Here is a 23,918-nt window from a genome sequence, read left to right as displayed (position 1 = left end):
CTCTATTTACAAAGAGTTTTTTAATGAATATTTGAATGTCATCAGACTCTGAGTGCCAAGCTTGTTTAGGAATCACCACCAAAATTGAAATAATCCCAAAGGATGAAAGTAGTTAATAATCAAAAAGTGGTAAGAACAATGCCTGGGACATGGTGAGCACTAAGTGGGAGCTGCTATTTCCATTGCCCTCTCAAGTGACCTTAAATTCCTCCAAGAGAAGATCAGCAGCTCAACTCACTGGGAGCATCTCTCTTCCCTTTCCAGTCTCTCCATTTCACCCCCTAAGAAACACATGCAATGTCTATACTTTACAGTTCGTAAAACAAATCACTTTGTTTACTAATTTCTTTCACTTTACACTTTTATTTATTTATTTATTTATTTTGAGACAAAGTCTCACTCTTGTCCCCCAGGCTGGGGTGCAATGGTGCAATCTCAGCTCACCATAACCTCTGCCTCCCGGGTTCAAGCAATTCTCCTGCCTCAGTCTCCCAAGTAGTTGGGATTACAGGTTCCTGCCACCATGTCCGGCTAATTTTTGTATTTTTAGTAGAGACGGGATTTCACTATGCTGGCCAGGATGGTCTCCAACTCCTGACCTAAAGTGATCCACCCGCCTTGGCCTCCCAAAGTGCTGGAATTACAGGAGTGAGTCACCGCACCACTCGGCCCACTTTACACTTTTAACTTTGCTGTGTTTAAACAGTCTCCCAATCCTTTTTACGCATTTATTATCAGCCCAATGTTGCAGTTGTGGGATTTCACAAAGTGCCTCAGCTACCTGTTGCTTCCTACATTGTCACAGTTTCCTCAGCTTGCTCCTGTACCACGTGTGTGCTGACAGTAATGGCTCTATTTCTCTTCATTTAAAGGGGATTTTGCCCCAGTCCTTCCTGCAGTTTGAGGACTCAGGACAGAAATCCTAATCTTTCTTTCATTCTCCTTTGTATTTGCAAGATCTCATATTCAGTTTTTAATGTTCAAAGCCAGAAGACAGAGCTGTCCTGAACAGCGTGTGCATGCAGGAATGGATGTAAACGTGGATGCCAGTCATAATACTGGACCTCAGGTGACTCTCTTGCCATCTTTACTGAGACTTTCTTTCAGTCCAGGGTAATTTTCTTTAATTGTCTTCCTGATTATAATTTCTATATTGCTAGCAGCTTTTGTTACCACTGAAATGTGTGGAATTTACAGGTGTGATCTCCTTGGTTTCTTCTCTATGCACATGCTCATGCAGTTTCTCTTTTGCTGCTGGCATCTGTCGTGAAAATTTCTGGTAAGCATTGATGACATAGGTTGGTACAAAATCAACAATCTTTTGATGTCTTACTTCATTGTTTCACTAATATACTACAAGTACTCTGGAGAACAGAATGGGCCCAAGATTAACATAGATCTAGATAAGAGTCTCTAGAATTCACGAATACTTAGTTTCCTTGTCAGGGATGAAAATCAGGTAAGACACATAAGTCAATAAAGCCAAGTTTGGAATTCATATACTCTACACACAATTTCTGATCAGAGCCAATGTTCCTTACCTAAAGGAAGGTGGAATGTATTCTGGAGGCAGGACAGGTGGCAGTGGTTGGCCAGACATAGCTACATCAATGAGGTGCATTGCCAGGATAAATTCTTCTGCTGTAAGTTTTCCATCTTGATCAATGTCAGAAAGATTCCTATTCAACAAAAAGTTCGCTGTAATCCAGTTTCATGAAAATTCATGCTTTTTACTATTCATGAGTGATTTAAAAGTTCTGTTTTCTTACTTCTTTCTTACCACAGGCCAACTGAGTCTCTTTGTCCCTCAGCTTGTCAAAATAGTACCTACTTCATACTGTTACAAAGATAAAATTACAAGTAGCTGGGACAGTGTTCCTCATTCAACAAACGCTATGATTATAATGATACTATTCCCCAACCTTTGCATATTTAAAATATAACACACTCATATTCCACGTATCTTTTTAAAGAGGTGAGCTCTCACTCTGTTACCCAGGCGGATGTGCAATGACATGATCATAGTTCACTGCAGCCTCACTGCAGTCATGATCATAGTTCACGACAGTCTTTCCGGGTTTAAGTGATCCTCCTGCCTCAGCCTTCCAAATAGTGAGATTACAAGGTGTGCGCCACCATGCCTAGCTAATTTTTAAAATATTTTATAAAGATGGGGGTCTCACTGTGTTGCCCAGGCTGGTCTTGATCTCTCCTGGCCTCAAGTGAGCCTACCAAATCGCTGGGATAATAGGCATAAGCCACCACACCCAGCTCTGTATCATCAAATGTTCTGCTCTAGACCAGGAAATGATAAACTATCAGTAAAGGGTCAGGTAGTAAATATTTTATAGTTTATAAGACATACAATCCCTATCCTACTGAACTGTCATTTTGGCAGGAAAGTAGCCATACAAACACATAAATGAATGGGCATGGCTGTTTGTACAATAAAAATTTTCTTCACAAAAACAGATGCAGGCCAGATTCGGCCCACTGGGCGTAGCTGGCCACCACCCCTTAATCTAGGACTGCAGGGTGGATCTTTATGAACTCCAGCCACAGAGTCAAAGTGTTTTATCTTCCTCAATCTCAGGATTCAATCTCCATCATTCTTCATAATGACTCCATCATTCTTCATAATGAACTTGCCCAAGTAGCTAATTACAGAAAACCTTTTCCTAGCAAGTCCAAGAATGTGATTTTACTTAACAATTTCTGGACAGTCAAAAGAAGACACATGACAACACATGCGTTCACTAGAATGTCAACAGGACAAATGCAATGGTAAACTGGCTTTGCCAATGCCAAAAATTAAGAAACCTTAATTCTGAAATTTCTTTAGGTGCTATAAACTTTTTTTTATTGTTATAATTTCCATAAAGTAGCGTGCACACCTTCTAGAGTATAAGTCTGAGAGTTTTGACAAATATGAACCACAACATACAGAATACTGTCAGTTTAGCCTAAAATTCCATGTCTCTTTGTAGCAACTCCCTCCTTTGCCCCCAGCCCCTGGCAACTGCTGATTTCTTTTCGGTTCCTCTAGTTTTGCCCTTCCCATATGCAAGACACCCAGTTTTAAAAAGAAATGCAATTGAAATAAAATGAAACCCCTGCCCGCTCCTTCTTATTCTCTGTTCCTTTTTGTGTCTCACCATCAGCCAGTCCTAGGTAAACCAGTTAGAAGGTAGTTGAAATTCTTGTTTTTTCATCACACTTGCCTAAATTATGATTATAAGCATTTAAATAAAATATCTTTTGTAGTGTGTAGTAGCAGAATATAACATTCTAACAGGAGAAGCCTCAAGTGTTTTTCTCAAATCGGATAAGTTATACATGAAAAATTTAAAATAAACATTTCAATATAATCTGGTATCATGAGAACAACACAACCTAATAAATTGTCAACCAACCTCCATTAATGCCAGATCTTAAGTTTGTATTTCAGGGGGTCCTAGGATACTGTTCAATACCCAGATTTAAAGAGGTCTGGGTGTGTCAAAGATATAAGATGTATATTAACTGGTCTAGTCTACTGCCAAAGGCAAGCTCTTTCATATAAAACAGAAGGGAAGAGAAGGGCAAAGGGAGCTGCATTCGAGCTTGATCATTTGTGAAACAACCATATCAACGTGGCCTGCAAGAAAATCACGAACTTTGCAGTGAGCTTTGTAGACAAGGTTTATTTTCCAGGGATAATCACCAACATATAGCTATAACACGCACACTTCTTAAGAAACCATTCTGGTTAACATTTAAATTTTAGGAAGCCTGTAGGACCTAGGCAATGCTCATCGATAGCTATTCAAAATCCTCACACAATAGAGACATTATGTGCCTCTTGAGGAAAGTACGCAGAGACCTCTCTGGCAGAGTCTTATCAAAAACAAAACAACAAAAACAAAAAATCAAATCTGACCCGCACTTCTCAACCAGGGATGACTTTGTACCCCAAGGCACATCTATCAAAGTCTGGAGACATTTCTGATTGTCATGCTGGGTGTGGAGCTCATGCTACTGGCATCTAGCATCTAGTGAGGAGTGGCCGGAGATGCTACTGAACATCCTACACTATACAGGACATCCCCCCACAACGAAGATTTATTGGGCCCAAAATGTCAGTAATGCTGGGGTTGAGAAACTTTGCTCTATATCTAATTACCAATTTACAGGAAATACAGAAACAAATTAGACAATCCCACACTGATGCAATCTTCAAAAGTTAAGCCATTAAGAAACTATAGGACAAATGATCTGGTTTGTTTTTAACAGAGTTTGTTTGTTTGTTTTTCTTTGGGGTGGCCTGGGGGACTTGAGAAAAGAAGCAGAGAATAAGACAAGGGGAAATTTATAGATTAAAGGAGACATACAAGATGGAACAATTAAGTATTGCAAAATATAGGCTTATTTCAGTCCTGATTTGAACAAATAAACTATAAAACCATTTTGAGGCAATCTAAGGAATTTGAACACTACCTGATGGATGATAAGGATGACTACTAAAAAATTTAGGTGAGCTATTGGTATTAGGACTATGGCAAAAAGAAAATCGGTCAGGCGCAGTGGCTCACCCCTGTAATCTCAGCATTTTGGGAGGATAAGGTGGGCAGATCATCTGAGGTCAGGAGTTCAAGACCAACCTGGCCACCATGGCAAAACCCCATCTCTACTAAAAATACAAAAATTAGGCAAGCGTGGGGGTTCATGCCTGTAATCCCAGCTACTAAGGAGGCTGAGGCAGGAGAATAGGTTGAACCTGGGAAGTGGAGGTTACAGTGAGCCAAGATGGCACCACTGCACTCCAGTCTGGATGAAAGAATGAAACTCCATCTCAAAAATAATAATAATAATAAATTTAAAAAGGAAAATCCCTCTCTTTTGAAGATACGAGCTAAAATATTTGCAGCAGAAATTATATAATAACTAAGATTTGGCTTAAAATAATCAAAGAGGCTGGGCGTGGTGGCTCACGCCTGTAATCCCAGCACTTTGGGAGGCTGAGGCGGGTGGATCACCTGAGGTTGGGAGTTCAAGACCAGCCTGACCAACATGGAGAAACCCGGTCTATACTAAAAATACAAAATTAGCCAGGCGCGGTGGTGCATGCCTGTAATCCCAGCTACTCGGGAGCTGAGGCAGGAGAATCGCTTGAACCCGGGAGGCAGAGGTTGCAGTGAGCCGGTATCATGCCACTGCACTCCAGCCCGGGCAACAAGGGTGAAACTCCGTCTCAAAAAAAGAAAGGGAGAGCCAAGATTGGTCATGAGTTGAGAACTGTTAAGTTGTATTATCACTTCTTGAGAACTTATTGCGTTAATCTGCTTTTTTTTTTTGAGACGGAGTCTCACTCTGTCGCCCAGGCTGGAGTGCAGTGGCACAATCTCGGCTCACTGCAAGCCCCGCCTTCCAGGTTCATGCCATTCTCCTGCCTCAGCCTCCTGAGCAGCTGGGACTACAGGCCCCGCCACCATGCCTGGCTAATTTTTTTTGTATTTTTAGTAGAGGCGGGGCTTCACCATGTTAGCCAGGATGGTCTCGATCTCCTGACCCCATGATCTGCCCTCCTCAGCCTTCCAGAATGCTAGGATTACAGGCGTGAGCCACCGTGCCCAACCGCTTTTGTATTTTTCAAAATCGAGACAGGAAATAGTATTAAAAAAGAGGCAATCATTACAACTCATTGAAATTAAGCAAATTCTACATATTCCCCCATAAAAAAGCGGTATTAATCTAAAACCCATGAGGCCACATCAATCTAAGCAAGTTTCCACTTTATCCAAACCAAAGAACTTTTCATTCCTTACCATATTGAAGCCAGCTGAGCCTGTGGTAAACTTGATTGCATAAGAATAGTTCTTGCTTGGGGACCTAAACAGGAACCAGGGAAAGGACATACAGATGAGCCAGCAAATACTCACTGTACAGGAGGACCAGGGTTCTGTGTATATGGACTACTCCATGACCTCATGCAATCACAATGCTTTAAATAACATTTGCTACTACTGCAGGGGCTTTGTAAAAAGGAAATTAAACTCCAATGAAAAAGGGGAGAAACACAGAGCACAGCATCTGACACATAATAAATTTTTGTTAAATGGATGTTTGATAAAGAATGACCATGTGAAAGATTTAGAGTTTCAAAATATAACCTGACCTTTTGTCCACATGACCATCTTTATTTGTACCGGGCTTTATTTACAAAGTTGAAACTTATTCTCTTTAAGTTTAACATCTTTTGCCACTGCTACCACCTGCTGCCTCCACCCTGCTCAACCTCAGGCAAATTCAGGGAAATTTCGGAGAATCTTAGAGGAGGAAGGGACCTTGGAGAGATCTCCGGGAAACTGTTTCACTAAACAGACTTAAAAAGAAAAAAAAAAAAAAAAAGTTGCAGGAAGGGCTGACAGCCAGTATTAAAACACATTTCCAGCCTGCCGTGGTCGCTCACGCCTGTAATCCCAGCATTTTGGGAGGCTGAGGCAGGCAGATGGCTTGAGCTCAGGAGTTCGAGACCAGATGGCAAAACCCCATCTCCACCAAAAGTGCAAAAAATTAGCTGGGTGTGGTGGCATGAGCCTCTGGTCGCAGTTACTCGGGAGGTTGAAGTAGGAGGATCGCTTGAGCCCCAGAGGCAGAGGCTGCAGTGAGCCAAGATTACGCCACTGCACTCCATCCTGGGTAACAGAGTGAGACACTGTCTCAATTAAAAAAACCAAACAAATCACATTTTCTATGTTAGCCAAGAAAAACAAAAAAACAAAAAACAAAAAAAAAAGAATTATTCCTGGAATTTCAACTCTTCTCTCAAAATGAGCTCTCATTTCTTAAAATAATCATAAACATCTTCACTTTTGGTATGAAAGTGGCCTTAGACATCAGACAAAAGCACAGTAGGAGACTGTTTAAATAAACGAGAAATAAACATGTCTTCCTTTCCAGCACTGCCCCTCAAGGTGTGGTCCCAGGAAGACTGATGGACAGAGGAATGGAAGGCTGTGGCAATTCTGTTGCGAAGATTCTGGTATATATGCTTTGCTTTTCGCTATTATTTCATTCTTCAAACACCACCTCATCAAAACCCACAAAACTGGATGTGTTTTTGCTTGGCCAGCAGTAGAGGTCAGGGAACCAAGGAGCTTAGGCTCTAGTCCTAGCTTAGTCTAGACTTTGCTGAGTGACTGGGAGAGGTAGTCTGGACCCTAGTTTGCTCATTTCAGATAAACCGGTCTATGATCCACTGGGGCAGTGAGCTTAGCATCACATTAGCACATGAAAGGTGCTCTAATGGCAGGTAACATTACTGACAAGAGTTCAACTTTTATTTACATATAAAATCCTGACAGAAAAGCACACATATGGATACATGTGGATATATACACGTGCACATGTACACAGCTGAATTGATTTTCCAAAGTGAAAATACTCAAACACTATGGAGGTCATGAAAGAGAGTATAATCGTACCCCAGATGCCCCACCAAGGTAGCCTAACTTCTACCCACTGTCTGTCCGCTGTTCCACCTGGCTTATTTTGCTCCGAGTTGTAGAACATTAATCCTCACTGCTATGTAGTGTATCATTGTGTCATTATATCCCAATTTCTTGTCCATTCTACTGTTTTCTTTTCTTTTTTTGAGATGGAGTCTCGCTCTGTCACCCAGGCTGGAGTGCAGTGGTGCCATCTTGGCTCCCTGCAACCTCCACTACCTGGGTTCAAGTGATTCTCCTGCCCTCAGCCTCCTGAGTAGCTGGGACTACAGGCATGCGCCACCACGCCTAGCTAATTTTGTATTTTTTTTTAAATAGAGATGGGGTTTCCCCATGTTGGCCAAGCTGGTCTCAAACTCCTGACCTCAAATGATCCGCCCACCTCAGCCTCCCAAAGTGCTGGGATTCCAGGTATGAGCCACTGTGCCCAGCCTGTCCATTCTATTGCTGATAGGCATTCAGGTAGTTTTCAATTAGGGCTACTATTAATAGTGAGCATTCTAACTTTTGGCGAATATATGAACACATTCCTGCTGGGTATGTGTGGGTATATGAGCATGTGTGTGTTTTGGGAGCATCTAAGAATAAAAAATCTACTGAATTCATGTGAAGATTCTAAAGGACTGTGGTACAATGGAATAAGCAAAGTTCAGGCATCACTTTCTTTAGTCTGTAACACTGCATCTAGAATGTTGGTAACAAAGTGGAATTAACAAAACTTTAGTGGATGATTTAATTTACACTTGCAAAAACAGCCCTTACTCTGGAACGATATAAAAGGAAGTTAAATATTTTATCTATTACACATAAAAAGCCTAACAATAAATGTGAAGAACTAGCTCTAAACCTGGATATCAGGAGACTTGGATTCTAGTCCTGACTCCCTAATGGCATGTGGCATTAACAAAACTACTTTAACTCTAAAATGAAGTTTTTCCATCTGTGAAATGAGGAAAATAATCTATAACAGAGATTGGTAAAGTATAGCCCTTAAGCCAGCTCTGGCCCACAGCCTGTTTTCGTAAGCAAAGTTTTATTAAAACAGCCATATCCACTGATTTAAGCACGACATATGGCTGCTATTATGCTACAATGGCAAAGTTACGTAGTTGCAGCAGAGAACATATGACCTATGAGCCTAATATTGTGCTATTCTTTACAGAAAATGTTTGCTGATCCCCACACTAGAAGATCACAATTATCTCTTGTAATTCTACTATTTGTCTATATATGTCCTAAATTGATGTTGCAGAACATTAGAAATAGACCAGCAACAGCTAAGATAGCATCTTAGCACATTTGGACAACACACAGTTGAGCTTTGAGCGCACAGAACTCTTCTGTTGAAACCTAGGTACATAAAGGGATATCGGTTTTGGAGTACTGGCTTATAAGGAAACATTGGAATAAAACCAGAAATCCCAAGCACACAAACCCCACTTCTGGCACCCATGTTTGGGCAGGGAAGTATGGCTAGAAAGGAGAGAGCAACTACATGAAACGAGCTTTATTTGAAATAATGACTAAGACTTTAGCTTTTCTAATTAACAGATGAATTACCAAATAGCATATTCATTGTTTCAGAATGCAAGAATAAAATACCTCTTTGAGAAGAGGGGCTAGCAGTAACAGGAATACCAGAGTTTTAGAGCTTCTTACATAACCTTAATTAAAGAATGATCCCTCTCTATAAGGCTGTCTCTTTTAAGGGCATGCAACAGTATACACATCAAGCCGTGAAGGAAGAACATGGTGTACAACAGGACGTATCGGCAAAATCAACCCAGGTAATCAGTGGGCTAAATAGTGCCACTGCTAAAGTCAGGCACTGTGGCTCACGCCTATAATCCGACCACTTTGGGAGGCAGAGGTAGGCAGATCGCTTAAGCTCAGGAGTTTGAGACCAGCCTGGGGAACATGGCAAAACCCAGTTTCTACAAAAAGTACAAAAAATTAGCTGGGTATAGTGGCGCATGCCTGAAGTCCCAGCTACTGGGGGGCTGAGGCGGGAGGATCCCCTGAGCCTGGGAAATCAAGGCAGCAGTGAACTGTGATCATGTCACTGTACTCCAGCCTGGGTGCCTGTAATCCCAGCACTTCGGGAGGACAAGGTGGTAGGATTGCTTGAGGTCAGGAGTTCAAAATCAGCCTGGACAACAAAGCAAGATCCCACCTCTAAAGAAAAATTTTAAACAAATTCAATTTCTATTGTTTATTCCCATTTTAAAATTTACTGTAATAAATTATTCTACTTGACATGACTATACAAAGGTCTGGTTCAAAAGTAAAATTCCCACCTTAAATTCTTGCTGGATCAAAGTAGCAATAAGTATGCAGATAAACAATATCAAAATCTGCCTTCTTCCCAGTATATTTCAAATTTTACTTTCTGCCTCAGGTATTTAAAAGTTCTAAATGTTCAAGTGCCTGGGTCATTATATTTGGAATGTAGATACTGCATTTCATTCATAAAACACAAATCCTACCAAGAAAGAGAGAATTTCTCAATCAATGTCTCAATTGAATACTATTTTAATCAACTCAAAGCAAACACCAACAACGTTTTCAAGAAATATTTTTGGATTAATTGGCAATGTAGTTCTGGGTTTGTATGGAGCGCTGGTGTCAAACAACCATGTAAAACAGTACTTAAAAATATGCTATTAAATATACCTTCAGTGGGCTGGGTGCGGTGGCTCATGCCCATAATCCCAGCCTAGTTTATGCAGGCTGTTTTTTTTTTTTTTTTTTTGAGTTGTAGCTTCACTCTTGTTGCCCAGCCCGGAGTGTAATGGTGCGATCTCAGCCCACTGCAATCTCCACTTCCTGGGTTCAAGTGAGTCTCCTGCCTCAGCTTCCCAAGTAGCTGGGATTACAGACATGTACCACCACTTTGGGGGGCTGAGGTAGGTAGATCACCTGAGGTCAGAAGTTTGAGACCTGCCTGAGCAACATGGTGAAACTGTGTTTCTACTAAAAATATAAAATTAGCCAGGCTAATTTTAAATTATTAAATTATATATACAACTTGAAACAGCGACTCGGTCTATTGTGTTTATCCATGATTCTGGAAAAATAATTATTTTGAGGGAAATGTTTATGATCTTAAAAATGGAAAATACCCATGGCCAAAAAAAAAAAAAGAGTGATAATAAAATGAATAAAATATGAAAGGTAGATATGATTATCTAGAGAAGTTCTTAGTTTACTATCATTGAGGAACTTTACCAGGCTGTTCCTTATGGATAAGGAGGGAGTGCAAGGGCGCGATCTTGGGTCACCGCAACCACCGCCTCCCGGGTTCAAGCAAGTCTCCTGCTTCAGTAGCTGGGATTAGAGGTGCCCACCACTACGCCCAGCTAATTTTTGTATTTTTAGTAGAGACCATGTTGGCCAGGCTGGTCTCGAACTCCTGACCTCAGGTGATCCACCTGCCTTGGCCTCCCAAAGTGCTGAGATTGGGATTATAGGCATGAACCACAGCGCCCAGCCTTCTTTACAACTTTCTAACAAGTATTTAACCCTTCATGAGAAAAATTCTGAACGGTATGTTAAAATTCCTGTCTATCCTTCTGATGTAGATAACAGAATCATTCTTCTTTTAAAAAAATCCTTTGAGATCACCTAAGTTAACTCTGGCCTTTTATATTACTAGACAAAGAAATATCCAAAGTGGTGAGCCCTATCTGGGCAGTGACAGAGCCATGTTCCCAACTCCCTGCTTTCACCCTGCCTGCTGCCTCCAACTCTAACCTAGTGAACAGACAGCTTCAAGTTCATCAAGTTCAAAGCTGGACTTCAGAAGCTGAAGCTAGTTTTTGTTCAAAGAAGTGTTTCTTTGCTAGTGCCTTGATTTGCATATCAGTGGTTTACAGTGTACAGGAGTATCCCTGGTCTATGTTCCATTTTACCACGAAGCAATGGGGCATGAGAGAATGATATAACTACATAAAGAGTTATCAGTGGATAAGAACACGAGATAACAGAGACAATGAAAACACGGCTAAGAAATAAGCACATAGACATTTGGAAAATATCCATGACCCAATATCTAGAAACAGTTTGCGTTGAAAACAAAGATCATATTTCACTAATTTTTATTTGTAAATACCTGTTAAGTGTCCACTCATAGTTTTGTCATGACTATTGAATAATTGCCTGTATTTCAGTCTTGATGACTGAGGAACAGCCCATTCTGCCACTGGTGGGACACTGTGGGGAAAAGAAAAAGGAAAGAGGATTATCCATAAGGAACAGCCTGGTAAAGTTCCTCAATGACAGTAAACTAGGAACTTCTCTAGACAATCATATCTAACTTTCATATTTTATTCATTTTATTATCACTATATTTTTTTTTTGCCATGGGTATTTCCAATTTTTAAGATCATAAACATTTCCCTCAAAATAATTATTTTTCCAGAATCATGGATAAACACAATACACTTAGTGGCTGTTTCAAGTTCTATATATAATTTAATAATTTAAAGGTTCTATAAAAGTATGAAAAACCTCTTGTAACTGAGGTAATACAGTAATATCCAGGCTATTCTAATTTCGAAAACACTTCGTTTTTGGTTAAAAAGCAATGCTAAAAGCAAACCAGTAACTGCCTTTAAAGGTACTAATTCTCCAAAAATGTTTTAACTTTCTATACACGAATATACAGGACCCATTTCTTAACGAAATGAAATTACTCCATTCTGTAAGTTTAAATCCAGACCCAATGGACGGTTTCCCATAGAGAGAGAGAACAGAACATTTCCAGGGTCATGACACATAAGCAGAGTGGGAATGGAGACAACTTCACTTCCATGACCACAATCCAATACTGATCTCTCCTTGACAATGTGCCACAATCCTGACCTGGCCCAAGGACACATCTGCCAGTAGTTCAGCTGGGTCTATACTTCCTTAGTGATTAGTTCCTCAGATGCCACTGTCCACACAAATATCACACTGGTACCAATGGCCTGTTAAGCTTCGACATCTAAATGAAACCCAATGGCTGAGCTCAGACAGTAAAAATGGCATTCCCCTTCCAGGACAGATTATAACTAATGCTCTGTTTGCAATTTCATTTCAACAAAGAAATCTATTTCAAACATGTAAAAGCAAAATCTTACTGAAATACTGAACTTTTTAATCATCATTTCCATGTGTCACCTATGCACTTACACCTATTATACACAGTTCAAGTATAGGAAATAGCTCCCAAACACTGGAGAAGTACTTATATGAATTCACCTTTTTCAATTTTTATGAATTTCTTAATAAAAAACACTTACCACGATCTACTCTGCTGTAGGTACTTCAGCATCAACTTTCTCATGTTAAACTAACTAGTATTTTGCTGATTCCAACTCCTGCCTATTTGTCAAGAAGCTAACTATCTAGTTCCTACATGCCAGGAATGCTGGGTGTTACACACAGAAGTTGTCCCAGATTACACTTATCACATCAGAGTTTTCTGCCAAATTCCTGAGAATTTAAATAGACTAAAAACTCATTAAGATGTACCCAAAAGTTCAATACTGCATTGCAAAAATTGGCTAGAAATTTAAGTTATTAACAAGGTGACAATTAACATTTAAAAAAAGTTGTTTTAACAGCACTAATGTTTGCTAATACTGATAGTTTATTCATTCTAATGTCACAAATCAATAAGGCAGGTTTCAAAATCATTTCTGCAAAGTCATAATAAACTCCAAACTTCAGCATGGTAAAGGATAATTTTTTTTTTTTTTTTTTAAAGAAAGAATCTGGCCGTGTCGCCCAGGCTGGAGTGCAATGCTGTGATCTCGGCTCACTGCAACCTCCACCTCCTGGGTTCAAGCAATTCTCCTGCCTCAGCCTCCCAAGTAGCTGGGATTACAGGCGCCCGCCACCACGCCCAGCTAATTTTTGTATTTTTAGTAGAGATGGGGTTTCACCATGTTGGCCAGGCTGGTTTCAAACTCCTGACCTCATGATCTGCCCACTTCGGCCTCCCAAAGTCCTGGGATTACACCTGTATCCTACAATTAAATGAAGTTTTTTAGAGAAAACTTGCATAGTTAAGAACACACGCCTTAAAATCAGACATAACTCAGTTTGACTCAGCTCTGTCACTTCTGAGTTATGTTCTGTTGAGCGAGTTATATAATGTCTCTGAGCTTGTCCCTCATCTATAACAGAGAGTAACAGAATCATCTCATGGGGAAGAATGAGTTAATGTATATAAAGCTTTTGGCACAGTGCTTTTCAGTTTATGGATTTTCTTTAAATCATTTTTAAAAGTAATGAAGGCATCACTGAATTATATTCAACATGCTTTTCTCTTGAAAGTGGGAAAATGACTTGATTCACTTAACAATTTCCAGTGAGGATGACACAAGACAGGATAACTTCTAAAAGCTTTTTTTCTTTTAAGGCAGGGTTAGGGTCTTGCTCCGCCATCACCCAGGCAAGAGTGCAGTGGCACTATCACAGCTTACTGCAGCGTCAATCTTCCTGGCTCCAGCCATCCTCCCATCTAATTTTAAAATGTTTGTATTAACAAGGTCTCCCCATGCTGCCCAAGCTGGTCTCAAACTCATGGGCTCAAGCGATCCTCCTGCCTCAGCCTCTCAGAGTGCTGGGATTACAGGCGTGAGCCATCACACCCGGCCCAAGTTTTGAGATGGCTTAAAAGAGACTTAATTTCTCATCTTAGTGTAGCAGTATGCAAGGGTAAAACATAGGAGTAAAATAAAATAAAAATATGAAAGGTAATAATTGAAACCAAGGTTGACCAAAACATAAGCAATAATTGAGCCATACATTTGATTAATGTGAATTGTCCACAATCTGGATAATTTATTTCATAATAAATGGTCTTTAATAGGATGTTACTAACTACCCATATGAACTCTGTAAGATTATCTGAGATAGAATTAAAAATAAGGCCAACTATAACTCCAATCTTCATATAAAAATTTTATACATAAATTGGTAAATCATAAACACATAAAATAGTCCATGTGCTTTTTTCCCTTATACGCAGAATTTTATCTTACTGTTTTTAAACATTTTTTTACTATCCATTTATCCTCTTTAAAAAAAAAAATACACAAAGCCTTTAAGGAAATGTTACGTCCTTGATTTCTGTCATCTCCACAACAAATTAATGAGAAAAACTAGTGACACCATCCAGAAATTAAGAAAATTATTATTAGCACTCTACAAAAGCCTGCAAAAAAAGACAACAAAAAGAATATAGATGATTCATGGTCAAATTTATACTTTAATCAGGTAACGGCTTTAACCACACTTCCCATTTAAAAACAAGAAAAACTTACCTGGCCACGTCAAATGACTGTGCCTTTTGTAATTTAGTGTTTAGTTGTGACCCTGGACCAGATCTACTAAAGGAAGAACTCTTTGGCAATGTGGCGGCTGTAAAAATAAATGTTGAATAATTTTAATTCTACAAAGATAAGAAACTTGCCCCAATTTACAAAAATTAAAATGCACAGTCAACAAAATCTGAGGCAGAAATAATTCCCCCTTTCTTGCCAGCCTAGAGCAAAAAGAGCTTTTCCTTCCTCACTCTCTGTCCTCCTGCCAAAAAGGTTTCTAGATTTACTTGTTCTACTGAAAATCACCTTACTATGTAGTAATACTGATTTCCATAAAATTTTACTCTTCATTAAACATTTAGTATCACCTTTTATAGGACCTATTCCAATAGTTAAAGAGGTAACAGCTTAAATATATAAAATGGTATTTTCTTCCCTGCACTGAAGGAGCTGAAGTATTAGTTCCAGATGTAAGAGCCAAGAAGCCACAAACTGTAGTCTTGGCCCGATAACATGTGATGCTAGGGAAGGTCAGCTTTTGTGTCTGATTATCACTGGGGTTGGTTAGTTGTGTGTCAGAAAAAAAACCACTCTGTGTCTCAGCCACATTCCCTCACCCTTGCCTGATGGCAAATGACTGGCAACTTCTGCCATTAGCCACAAAAGAATAGAAGACTCAGAGTGTGTGGATTTGCTTATACTCCTGGAAAAACAACTGCACACACTTTCTGGGCTACCATCATGTCCACAGTCATGGTCATACATGCAAGATGAACTACATGTGACAAGAAAAAAATCTAAAAAAAGGAGGTACATTTAGCTTATTTGGCCATAACTTAAAGACATATCCTGACATATATAACAAATTCAGGGGGCCACAGGCACAGAAACGTTTCAAGTATGATGCTAAAACCCATGTCGTCAACACTGAATTTACTTAGATGTAGTCAAAGTACTTTAAAAATAATACTTTCCATATTGATATGAATTCATTAAGATGTTAGACCAAGGCTATCTACATCTATAGTTTTATACTTTATTTTAACTAAAGACTTAATAAAGTCTCAAAGTGGAATTAATTAAACCAGAAACTTTGAAATCCTTTCCTTCAATTAAGCAGGCATGTAATACCATGAAATAGTATAAACTGTTCTTTTTTATTCTTTACCATCATCCCCAACATAATTCTATTCCTAGGGGATTGGCTTGCTTATTAGCAATTCATAGTAGCTAAAGAAAAGTAGTAGCTGATATATAAAAATAGAAAATGTTCAAATACAGATCAACTTCGATTGCCCTTCTCAGCCCTTGAAAGAAAATTACATTTGTGGCTTTCACTACTAAGCTCACCTTTGCCCACAGTGGCATGCAGAAATCTGTAATTCTCTTTCACACTCTCCACACTAGCATATCACATTTAATACAGTGGAAAAAAACGTGAAATTAAGTGAAAAAAATAAAGATATTTTCCTCTGGACTAAAACATCATTTAAATATAATTAGAGATTTTAATAATGAACAGCAAAATACCAGTAGTGAAAATTCAGCCTATGGTTTCAGCAAGTCACATACCAGGATGAGCAAATGCAGGCAGAGGTTGTATAACAGGGGGAGCCCCGTTAGCCAAGGGGGGCACAGCTGCTGTGGGAACAGAAGATACTAGGGGTGGAGACATTCCAACAACTGGAATGGATCCCATTGGCACTGGAGCAACAGCTGTAAGCGGTGGCATGCTGGCGATACCTCCCATACCTATGAAGAAAAAAAAGCCCAGCACAGTTCACATCCAATCACATTTCAACAGTGAGTAATAATTAACCCAGTACTGCTTAAAGAAAATCGCTTTCCAGCTGTAATACATTCTAATTAAAATAGGGCTTCAAGTTAATCATTTTAAAGAGTAACAAAAATTATGTCAAGGATCACATCAAAAGGACTCAAGACTCAACCTGAAGACAGATCAAACAAGATGAGAATCAAAAAGTATAATAACTGCAGTGGACTTAAAGGCTCAAATATAATTAAATCCATGAGTTCAAAATTATATTTAAAAATAAACAAAATCCTAACTGGTCAAAAAAGGAGGACGCTAAGGCAATCAATTTACTACTTTGAAAACTAGTAAATAAAAGGTAGAAAAATCAAACTGCAATCTACCTTTCCTAAGTTTATTATACCTCAGGGAAACCAGATATTTGATGGGGGAAGCATCTTTATTTATTTATCTGAGATGGAGTCTCACTCTGTCACCTAGGCTGGAGTGCAGTGGCGTGATCTTGGCTCACTGCAACCTCCACCTCCTGAGCGCAAGTGATTCTCCTGCCTCAGTCTCCCAAATAGCTGGATTACAGGTGCCCACCATCACGCCCGGCTATTTTTATATTTTTAGTAGAGATGGGGTTTCACCATGTTGGCCAGGATGGTCTCAAACTCCTGACCTCAGGTGATCCACCCTCCTTGGCCTCCCAAAGTGCCGGGATTACAGGCATGAGCCACTGCGCCTGGCCCCGGAAGCATCTTTATATAAAAATATTCTAACCAATAAAGAAGAAATGATAAAACAAAAATAAATGTTTCCAGCTGGGCACAGTGGCTTATACCTGTAACCTCACTACTTTGGAAGGCCAAGGCAGGAGGATCTCTTGAGGGCAGGAGTCCAAAACCAGACTGGGCAATATAGCAAAATTCCATCTCTACAAAAAATTTTAAAAATTAGCCAGGCATGGTGGTACCCGCCTGTAGTCCTAGCTATATGGAAGGCTGAGTTGGGAGGATCACTTATGCCGAAGAGGCTGAGGCTAGAGTGAGCCACAATCACACCACAGTACTCCAGCCTGGGCAATACGGTGAGATCCTTGTCTTAAAAAAAAAAAAAAAAAAAAGTAAAAAGCTTCCCTTCTTTTGTATTTCTCTGTCCTAACTTTAATACCTTCTCTCATGTTGAGGAAACAAATTTTAGTGTTTAAATGCCCCCTATTGATTTTTAAAAAATATTTTTGTTTGTTTGAGACAAGATCTCGCTCTGTTGCCCAGGCTAGAGTGAAATGGCATGATCATAGCTCACCCTAGCCTTCACCTTCTGGGCTCAAGTGATTGTCCCAGCTCAGCCTCCCAACTTGCTGGATCCACAGGTGTGCATCCCTACACCCACTTTCACACATTTTTTTTTTTTTTTGGTGGGGGGTGGTAGAGATGAGGTCTTACTACATTGCCTGAGCTGGTCTCGAACTTCTGGGCTCAAGTGATCATCCTGCCTCAGCCTCTCAAAGTGCTGAAATTACCGGCGTGAGTCACCATGTCTGACCTTTACTATTTTTTAAAAGTAAATTTTCTTATCAACCTGAGAAAGCTAACTGAAAAGAGTATTATTACATAATAATAGTAATTAAAACATTAATTTTCTTTTTTTTCTTTTATTATTAGAGATAAGGTCTCACTCTTACCCAGGCTGAAGTACAGTCATGTGATCACAGCTCACTGTGACCTTAAACTCCTGGGCACAAGGGATTCTTTTGCCTCAGCTTCCCAAGTAGCTGGGACTACAGACACGCACCACCAAATGCAGCTCATTTTTTATTTTTTGTAGAAACAGGGTCATGCTATGATACTCAGTCTGGTCTCAAACTCCTGGCCTCAAGCCTCTCACAGTGCTAAGATTACAGGGGTGGGCCACTGTATCCATCCAAAAGTAATTTTCTATGTGCTTGTTGTAGGGATTAAAATCTCCAAATTAATTTATCATACTCAACTTCTAATGGCAGAATATAGAAACTTTACACAAATATAGCTCAATTCCCTTTCTCTTCTTCTGTGCTATTACTGTCACATACATTATAATCTTATATGTTATAAGCCCAATAATAGAGTTATAATTATTACTTTATACAATCTTACATCTTTTAAACTTGAGAGAAAAGAAGAAAAATAGATTTATATGGTCTTTTAAATTAACCTACATATTTATCATTTCTGATGCTCTTCATTTCTTTCCATATATTACAGTTAGCACCTTTTGTCATTTCATTTCATCCTGAAAGTCTTCCTTCAGTATTCCTTCTAAGGTGGGTCTACTAGTAATGAATTCTCTCAGTTTTTGTTTATTTGAAAAGGTCATTATTTCACCTACATTTTTAAATGATAGTTTTGCTGAATATAGAATTTTGGGTTGAATTTTTTCTTGCAGCACTTTGAAAATTCCACTGCCTTCTAACCTCCATTGTTTTCAATTACAAGTCTGCTGTTATTTGTATCTATGCTCCCCTATCCATGATGAGTTTCTCTTACTGCTTTCAAGGTTTTATCTCTGTGTTTGGCTTTTGTAGTTTAACTATGATGTGTCTGGGTGTAGATCTCTTTGTATTTACCCTACTTGAGTTGTGTTGAACTTTTGATTGTGTAGACTATTGTTTTTCACCAAATGTGGCAAGTGTTTGGCTTTTATTCTTCAAATATTTTTTCTGTACCTTTCTGTCATGATCCTCCTTCTAAGACTCCCATGACACACATATTGGTAAACTTGGTCTTGTTCCATAAGCCTCTGAAACTTTGTTATTTTTTTTTGAATCTTTTTGTTCCATATTCTTCAGACTGAATAATTTCTATTGATTAATCTTCAACTTCGCTGACTCTGTCTTCTGCTATATTGAATCTGCTATTGAGATCCTGTGGTAAATTTTTCATTTTAGTTGCTGAACTTTTCAGGTTTTGTTTTTGTTTTGAGACAAGGCCTCACTCTGTTGCCCAGGCTGGAGCACAGTGGCATGATCTTGGCTCACTGCAGCCTCCTGGGTTCAAGTGATTCTCCTGCCTCAGGCTCCCGAGTAGCTGGGATTACAGGCATCTGCCACCACACCCAGCTAATTTTTGCGTTTTTAGTAGAGACGAGGTTTTGTCATGTTGGCCAGGCTGGCCTCCAACTTCTAACCTCAGGTGATCCGTCACCTCAGCCTCCCAAAGAACTGGGATTACAGCCGTGAGCCACAGCACCCAGCCTTAGTTTTTCCTATTTTGTGATGGAGTTTCACTCCTGTTGCCCAGGCTGGAGTATAATGGAGTATAATGGCACAATCTCGTCTCACTGTAACCTCTGCCTCCTGGCTTCAAGGGATTCTCCTGCTTCAGCCTCCCAAGTAGCTGGGAGCCACCACGTCCAGCTAATTTTTTGTATTTTCAGCAGAGACAGGGTTTCATCATGTTGGCCAGGCGGGTCTCAAACTCTACCTCACGTGATCCACCAGCCTCGGCCTCCCAAAGTGCTGGGATTACAGGTGCGAGCCACTGTGGCGGGCTGGTTATTGAACTTTTCACGTCAGTTTGTCATACTTTTCTAGAATTTCAATTTTCCTCTTTTTTGTAATTTCTATTGTTTTTTGGAGAGTGTCTGTTGATTCATTTCCATGCTTTTCTTTAGTTCTTCAGTTCTTTGAGCGTAATTGCTGATTTGAAGCCTTTGTCTGCTAAATGAATCCAACAGCTGGATCAGAGACAGTTCCTACTGACTGCTTCTTTTCTTGAGGGTGAGACAATACTTTCCTGTTATTTTTTTAATGTCTCAAATTTAGGTGAAAATGGACATTCAGATAATACATTGTAGCTACTCTGGCTCTGATTTTCCCCCTGAAGGTTGTTGTTTCTATCTTTATTTAGTAACTGGCATAGGCTAATTCAGAAAAATCTATCTTCCCGTGTTGTGCAGCCCCTGATGGATCTGCTCAGTGGGTTTTTAAAAAATTCGTTTTTATCTTGAAGCCCGGCTTTTTAGGGATTGCACCTGCATCTTTCTAGCACATTAGTCAGCCAATGACGGGACGGAAGTTTTGCTCAAACACCTCAAGTCAGTAAGGCTTCCTTTCTCTGCCAATCTGTCAGCTCAAAAATGCATTCAAAGTTCAGACCATTTTAAAGTCTTCCCCAACTTTAACATTTTGCAGGGCCTTTCTGCATATTCTCTATATGTGCATGCAGTTTGAGGGCTAGTCAGGAGTTTGCAGCTGACTCGGGCCCGCCCTGGTCTCCACGGCACATGTGCATAGCCTCAGTCAAGAATATACTTGCCCTGGCCATGACCACAAGTTCAGGCTAATAGAGTGGCTGGTCATACCTGCTCTTCTGTGGCCAAAATTGCCATTTCCACTGACAAAGCTGCTGGGCACAGGCATGACTTCCCACTCCCAAAGCAAGTAAACCCCCTTCAATGACAGTAGTTGAGACTGCTGGTATTTACAAACTGCCCCTCCACGTTACCAAGTTGCAGTGTTGGGGATAGGAAATGCCCAGGAAAGAATGCCACAGACTTCTGCTTCATATCTCAAGCTCAGCAGCTTTTCAGGCATAAATGATTCTCAGATGTTATATACTTTTGGTCAATTTCCGCAGCACTGAAATGGTTATTCTGTCAATTCTGTCCTGGAGGGAAGAATTTGCTGATCTCAACTCAGGCATGGTCGGAAATTTCACTGCAGAAATGTTTTTTAGGTTTCCTTTAATCTATAGGCCCCTCTCCATCCCAGTCTGGATTTTGCTGACTGCACTCTCATGGTGCAGTTCAATATTTCCCTTATATTCTGTATTTCCTGCAAATAGGCACCTACATCCAAAGAATGGATCAGGCTGAGGATGGATCTCTTTGGCAAGACTACAGGAAGCACACAAAATGTAGCCATCTTTTTGTGATCTTGGCAGTCACTGATGCTTAATGTCTGTATTTATTCATTTATGGGGAGTTGAAAACAGTGATGTTCTAATCCTACCATGTCTTTGTCATTTATAAGCCGTAATACTTTTATAAAAAGGTGCTTCTAATGAGGATATACTAGTTGGCTATCCAGTCGTACAGCTCATATAGGAAAGGCATAATAAATGCCTCATTCTTCCCTTTACCTGTTTTCAAGGTAATGAACTGGTTTCTTAAGATCTTCTTAAGGTAAATTATTCTTGTTAAATACATTATTAAATCATTATTGAGTCATAAATTTACAAATATTTACTGAGTTTTAATTCATGGCTCGTTATCATTCTTGAAATTAAAACTGTCTTCTCTTTGGTCAATGTGAGCCTCTTTGGGTTGGCTTCTGAGAATTTCTGGTATCTTCCTACTATTCTTTGATAGCTTCCTTGCTGACCAGTAATACAAGATGCATCCTTCAAGCTCTTCACATTTCATATCTAGACCTGGATTCAGCCATTTCTCCAACAAACTCTGTTTTCTTTTGGTGAGAAATGATATTTCAAGTTCACAATCTGGACGCTAAGGATGCTCAGTGCTGCTGGGGTAGATAATTGTATCTAGTCTTTTCAGTGAACACAACCAGGAGAAAAAGAGATGAATAGATAGATGAAGAGAATGGGGGGTGTGGCAAGAGACGCCTTCTGAGTTCATATTAATACTTTCGATTTGAAAATTCAAATCCAAGATTCTACAGCTTTTTATTTACATTTGATACTATACATTTGTGTCTCCTTTCTTCCACACCAAGAATACAGATTTTCAGATATAGAAAATGACAGAATTAGACTATTCCGTAATTACTCATTTGTTTTTACCACATATCTCAGACAACAGTTTCAGAATAACAATACTAATACTAATTTCTGAAAGCATTAAATTATTTTATTTCGCATGCAGTCCTGCCCCGCTTAAAGTTACATTGTATCCAACTGTCAATGCATGGGAATTATATCCGATACTCTTTGCTCCTCAGCCTTCCTTCAGTCTTAGTTCTACAGCTAACTATATATTTAGTGCTCACCACCAGTCCTTATGCTGACCTAGCTCTAGCTATTTTGATTGTCTGAAGCACATCCTCTAATAGATTCCTTAAGAAAGGCTCATGTTAATAGACCCCGAGGCCTTATAAATTGGTAACATTTTGTCTGTTTTTTCTACTTGAAAGTCAGTTTTTCTGGACACAAAATCCTTGGCTTATTCTTTCCCTGAAAATTCTAAATATGTTACTCCATTTTCTCCTAGCAGAAAGCACTGCTGTCGAAAAATCTGAAGATAATCTAATTTTCCCCCTTGTAAGTCATATGCTTTCTTTTCCTACATGTCTAAATAATTTCTCCTTTAACTAGAATATATCTTAGTGTTGGACTTTTTAGATCGATATTCTTGGCCACATGATACTCTTTTAAATATAGTTTAGAATCTCTTATTTTAAGAAAGTTGTCTTGAATTCATTTTTATCATTTGTTCTATTCCATTGGTTTAGTTTTCTTCCTCAGGGACTCCTGCTGCCCATACATTCAATCTTCTTTGTCTCAAATACGTGTTACTGTTTCTCAAATTCTTTTTATATCTTTTCCATTTTCTTTTATTTATTTAGGAGACCTAGTCTCACTCTGTCCCCAAGGCTGGAGTGCAGTGGTGTGATCTCGGCTCACTGCAACCTCTGCCTCCCGGGTTCAAGTGATTCTCATGCCTCAGCCTCCCAAGTAGCTGGGATTAAAGGCATGTGCCACCATGCCCAGCTGATTTTTGTAATTTTAGTAGAGATGGGGTTTTGCCACATTGGCCAGGCTGGCCAGGCTGGTCTTGAACTCCTGACCTCAGATGATCCGCCCACCTCAGCCTCCTAAAGAGCTGGGATTACAGGTGTGAGCCATTGCGCCTGGCCTCATTTCCTTTTAATTTAAATTTTTTTCCTCTTTGTAACTTCTATTTTTCTTCAGTTAGTATCCCCTGTGTTGCTTTGAGTTGCATCCTCATTTCTAGAATGAATTTTTCTTTTATTTCTCAGTCTTTCTGTCACCTTATTTCTGAGCCTTAAAAACTGATTTACGTTCATCTTTCAAGTCTTGTATCATTTCCTTATTCTCTTCAAACTTGTTTTGAAGTAGTGATTTACTGGTGTGCTTTCACTGTCCACAGGGGTGTTATTTCTCCCTTTATTCTCTTTTTTCTAATAATAACTTTGTGTTATTTGACCTTGCTTGACACTTTCTGCAGTGGATTTGACCTTGCTTGCTCATTTTTATGTGAGCCTTGCTTCCTGGGAATTCCAGTCTCCGTTCTCCTCCCCTACTTTTGTCTGGACCATCTCTTTCCTTTGTATCCATGTCCCTGTACTGCTCAATTTTGATTCTACTCCCAGTTGTTTTTCCTGAGTATGAAGCC

The 23,918-nt window shown here is 39.5% G+C and overlaps 1 protein-coding gene across 10 annotated transcripts in view; it reads right to left on the bottom strand.

The window, feature by feature from the left end:
• Positions 1-23,918, bottom strand: part of LOC105472692 (intersectin 1) — a 252,536-nt gene that overhangs the window by 125,202 nt on the left and 103,416 nt on the right. For 9 of the 10 annotated variants that reach the window (XM_011726179.2, XM_024790051.2, XM_024790050.2 and 6 more), the window contains exons 6-10: positions 16,376-16,555; positions 14,804-14,900; positions 11,599-11,699; positions 5,805-5,868; positions 1,542-1,679 (exon numbers count right to left, since the gene is read on the bottom strand). In XM_011726179.2, coding sequence (XP_011724481.1) covers positions 1,542-1,679; positions 5,805-5,868; positions 11,599-11,699; positions 14,804-14,900; positions 16,376-16,555 — 580 coding nt within the window. Of the gene's footprint in view, positions 1-1,541; positions 1,680-5,804; positions 5,869-11,598; positions 11,700-12,772; positions 12,925-14,803; positions 14,901-16,375; positions 16,556-23,918 lie in introns of those variants that run through there. The other variant, XM_071095650.1, reaches the window with a different exon arrangement.

The sequence above is a fragment of the Macaca nemestrina genome, chromosome 4 (assembly GCF_043159975.1).
Source record: "Macaca nemestrina isolate mMacNem1 chromosome 4, mMacNem.hap1, whole genome shotgun sequence".
Classification (NCBI taxonomy): Eukaryota; Metazoa; Chordata; class Mammalia; order Primates; family Cercopithecidae; genus Macaca; species Macaca nemestrina.
This window is presented reverse-complemented; position numbering and strand designations above follow the sequence as displayed.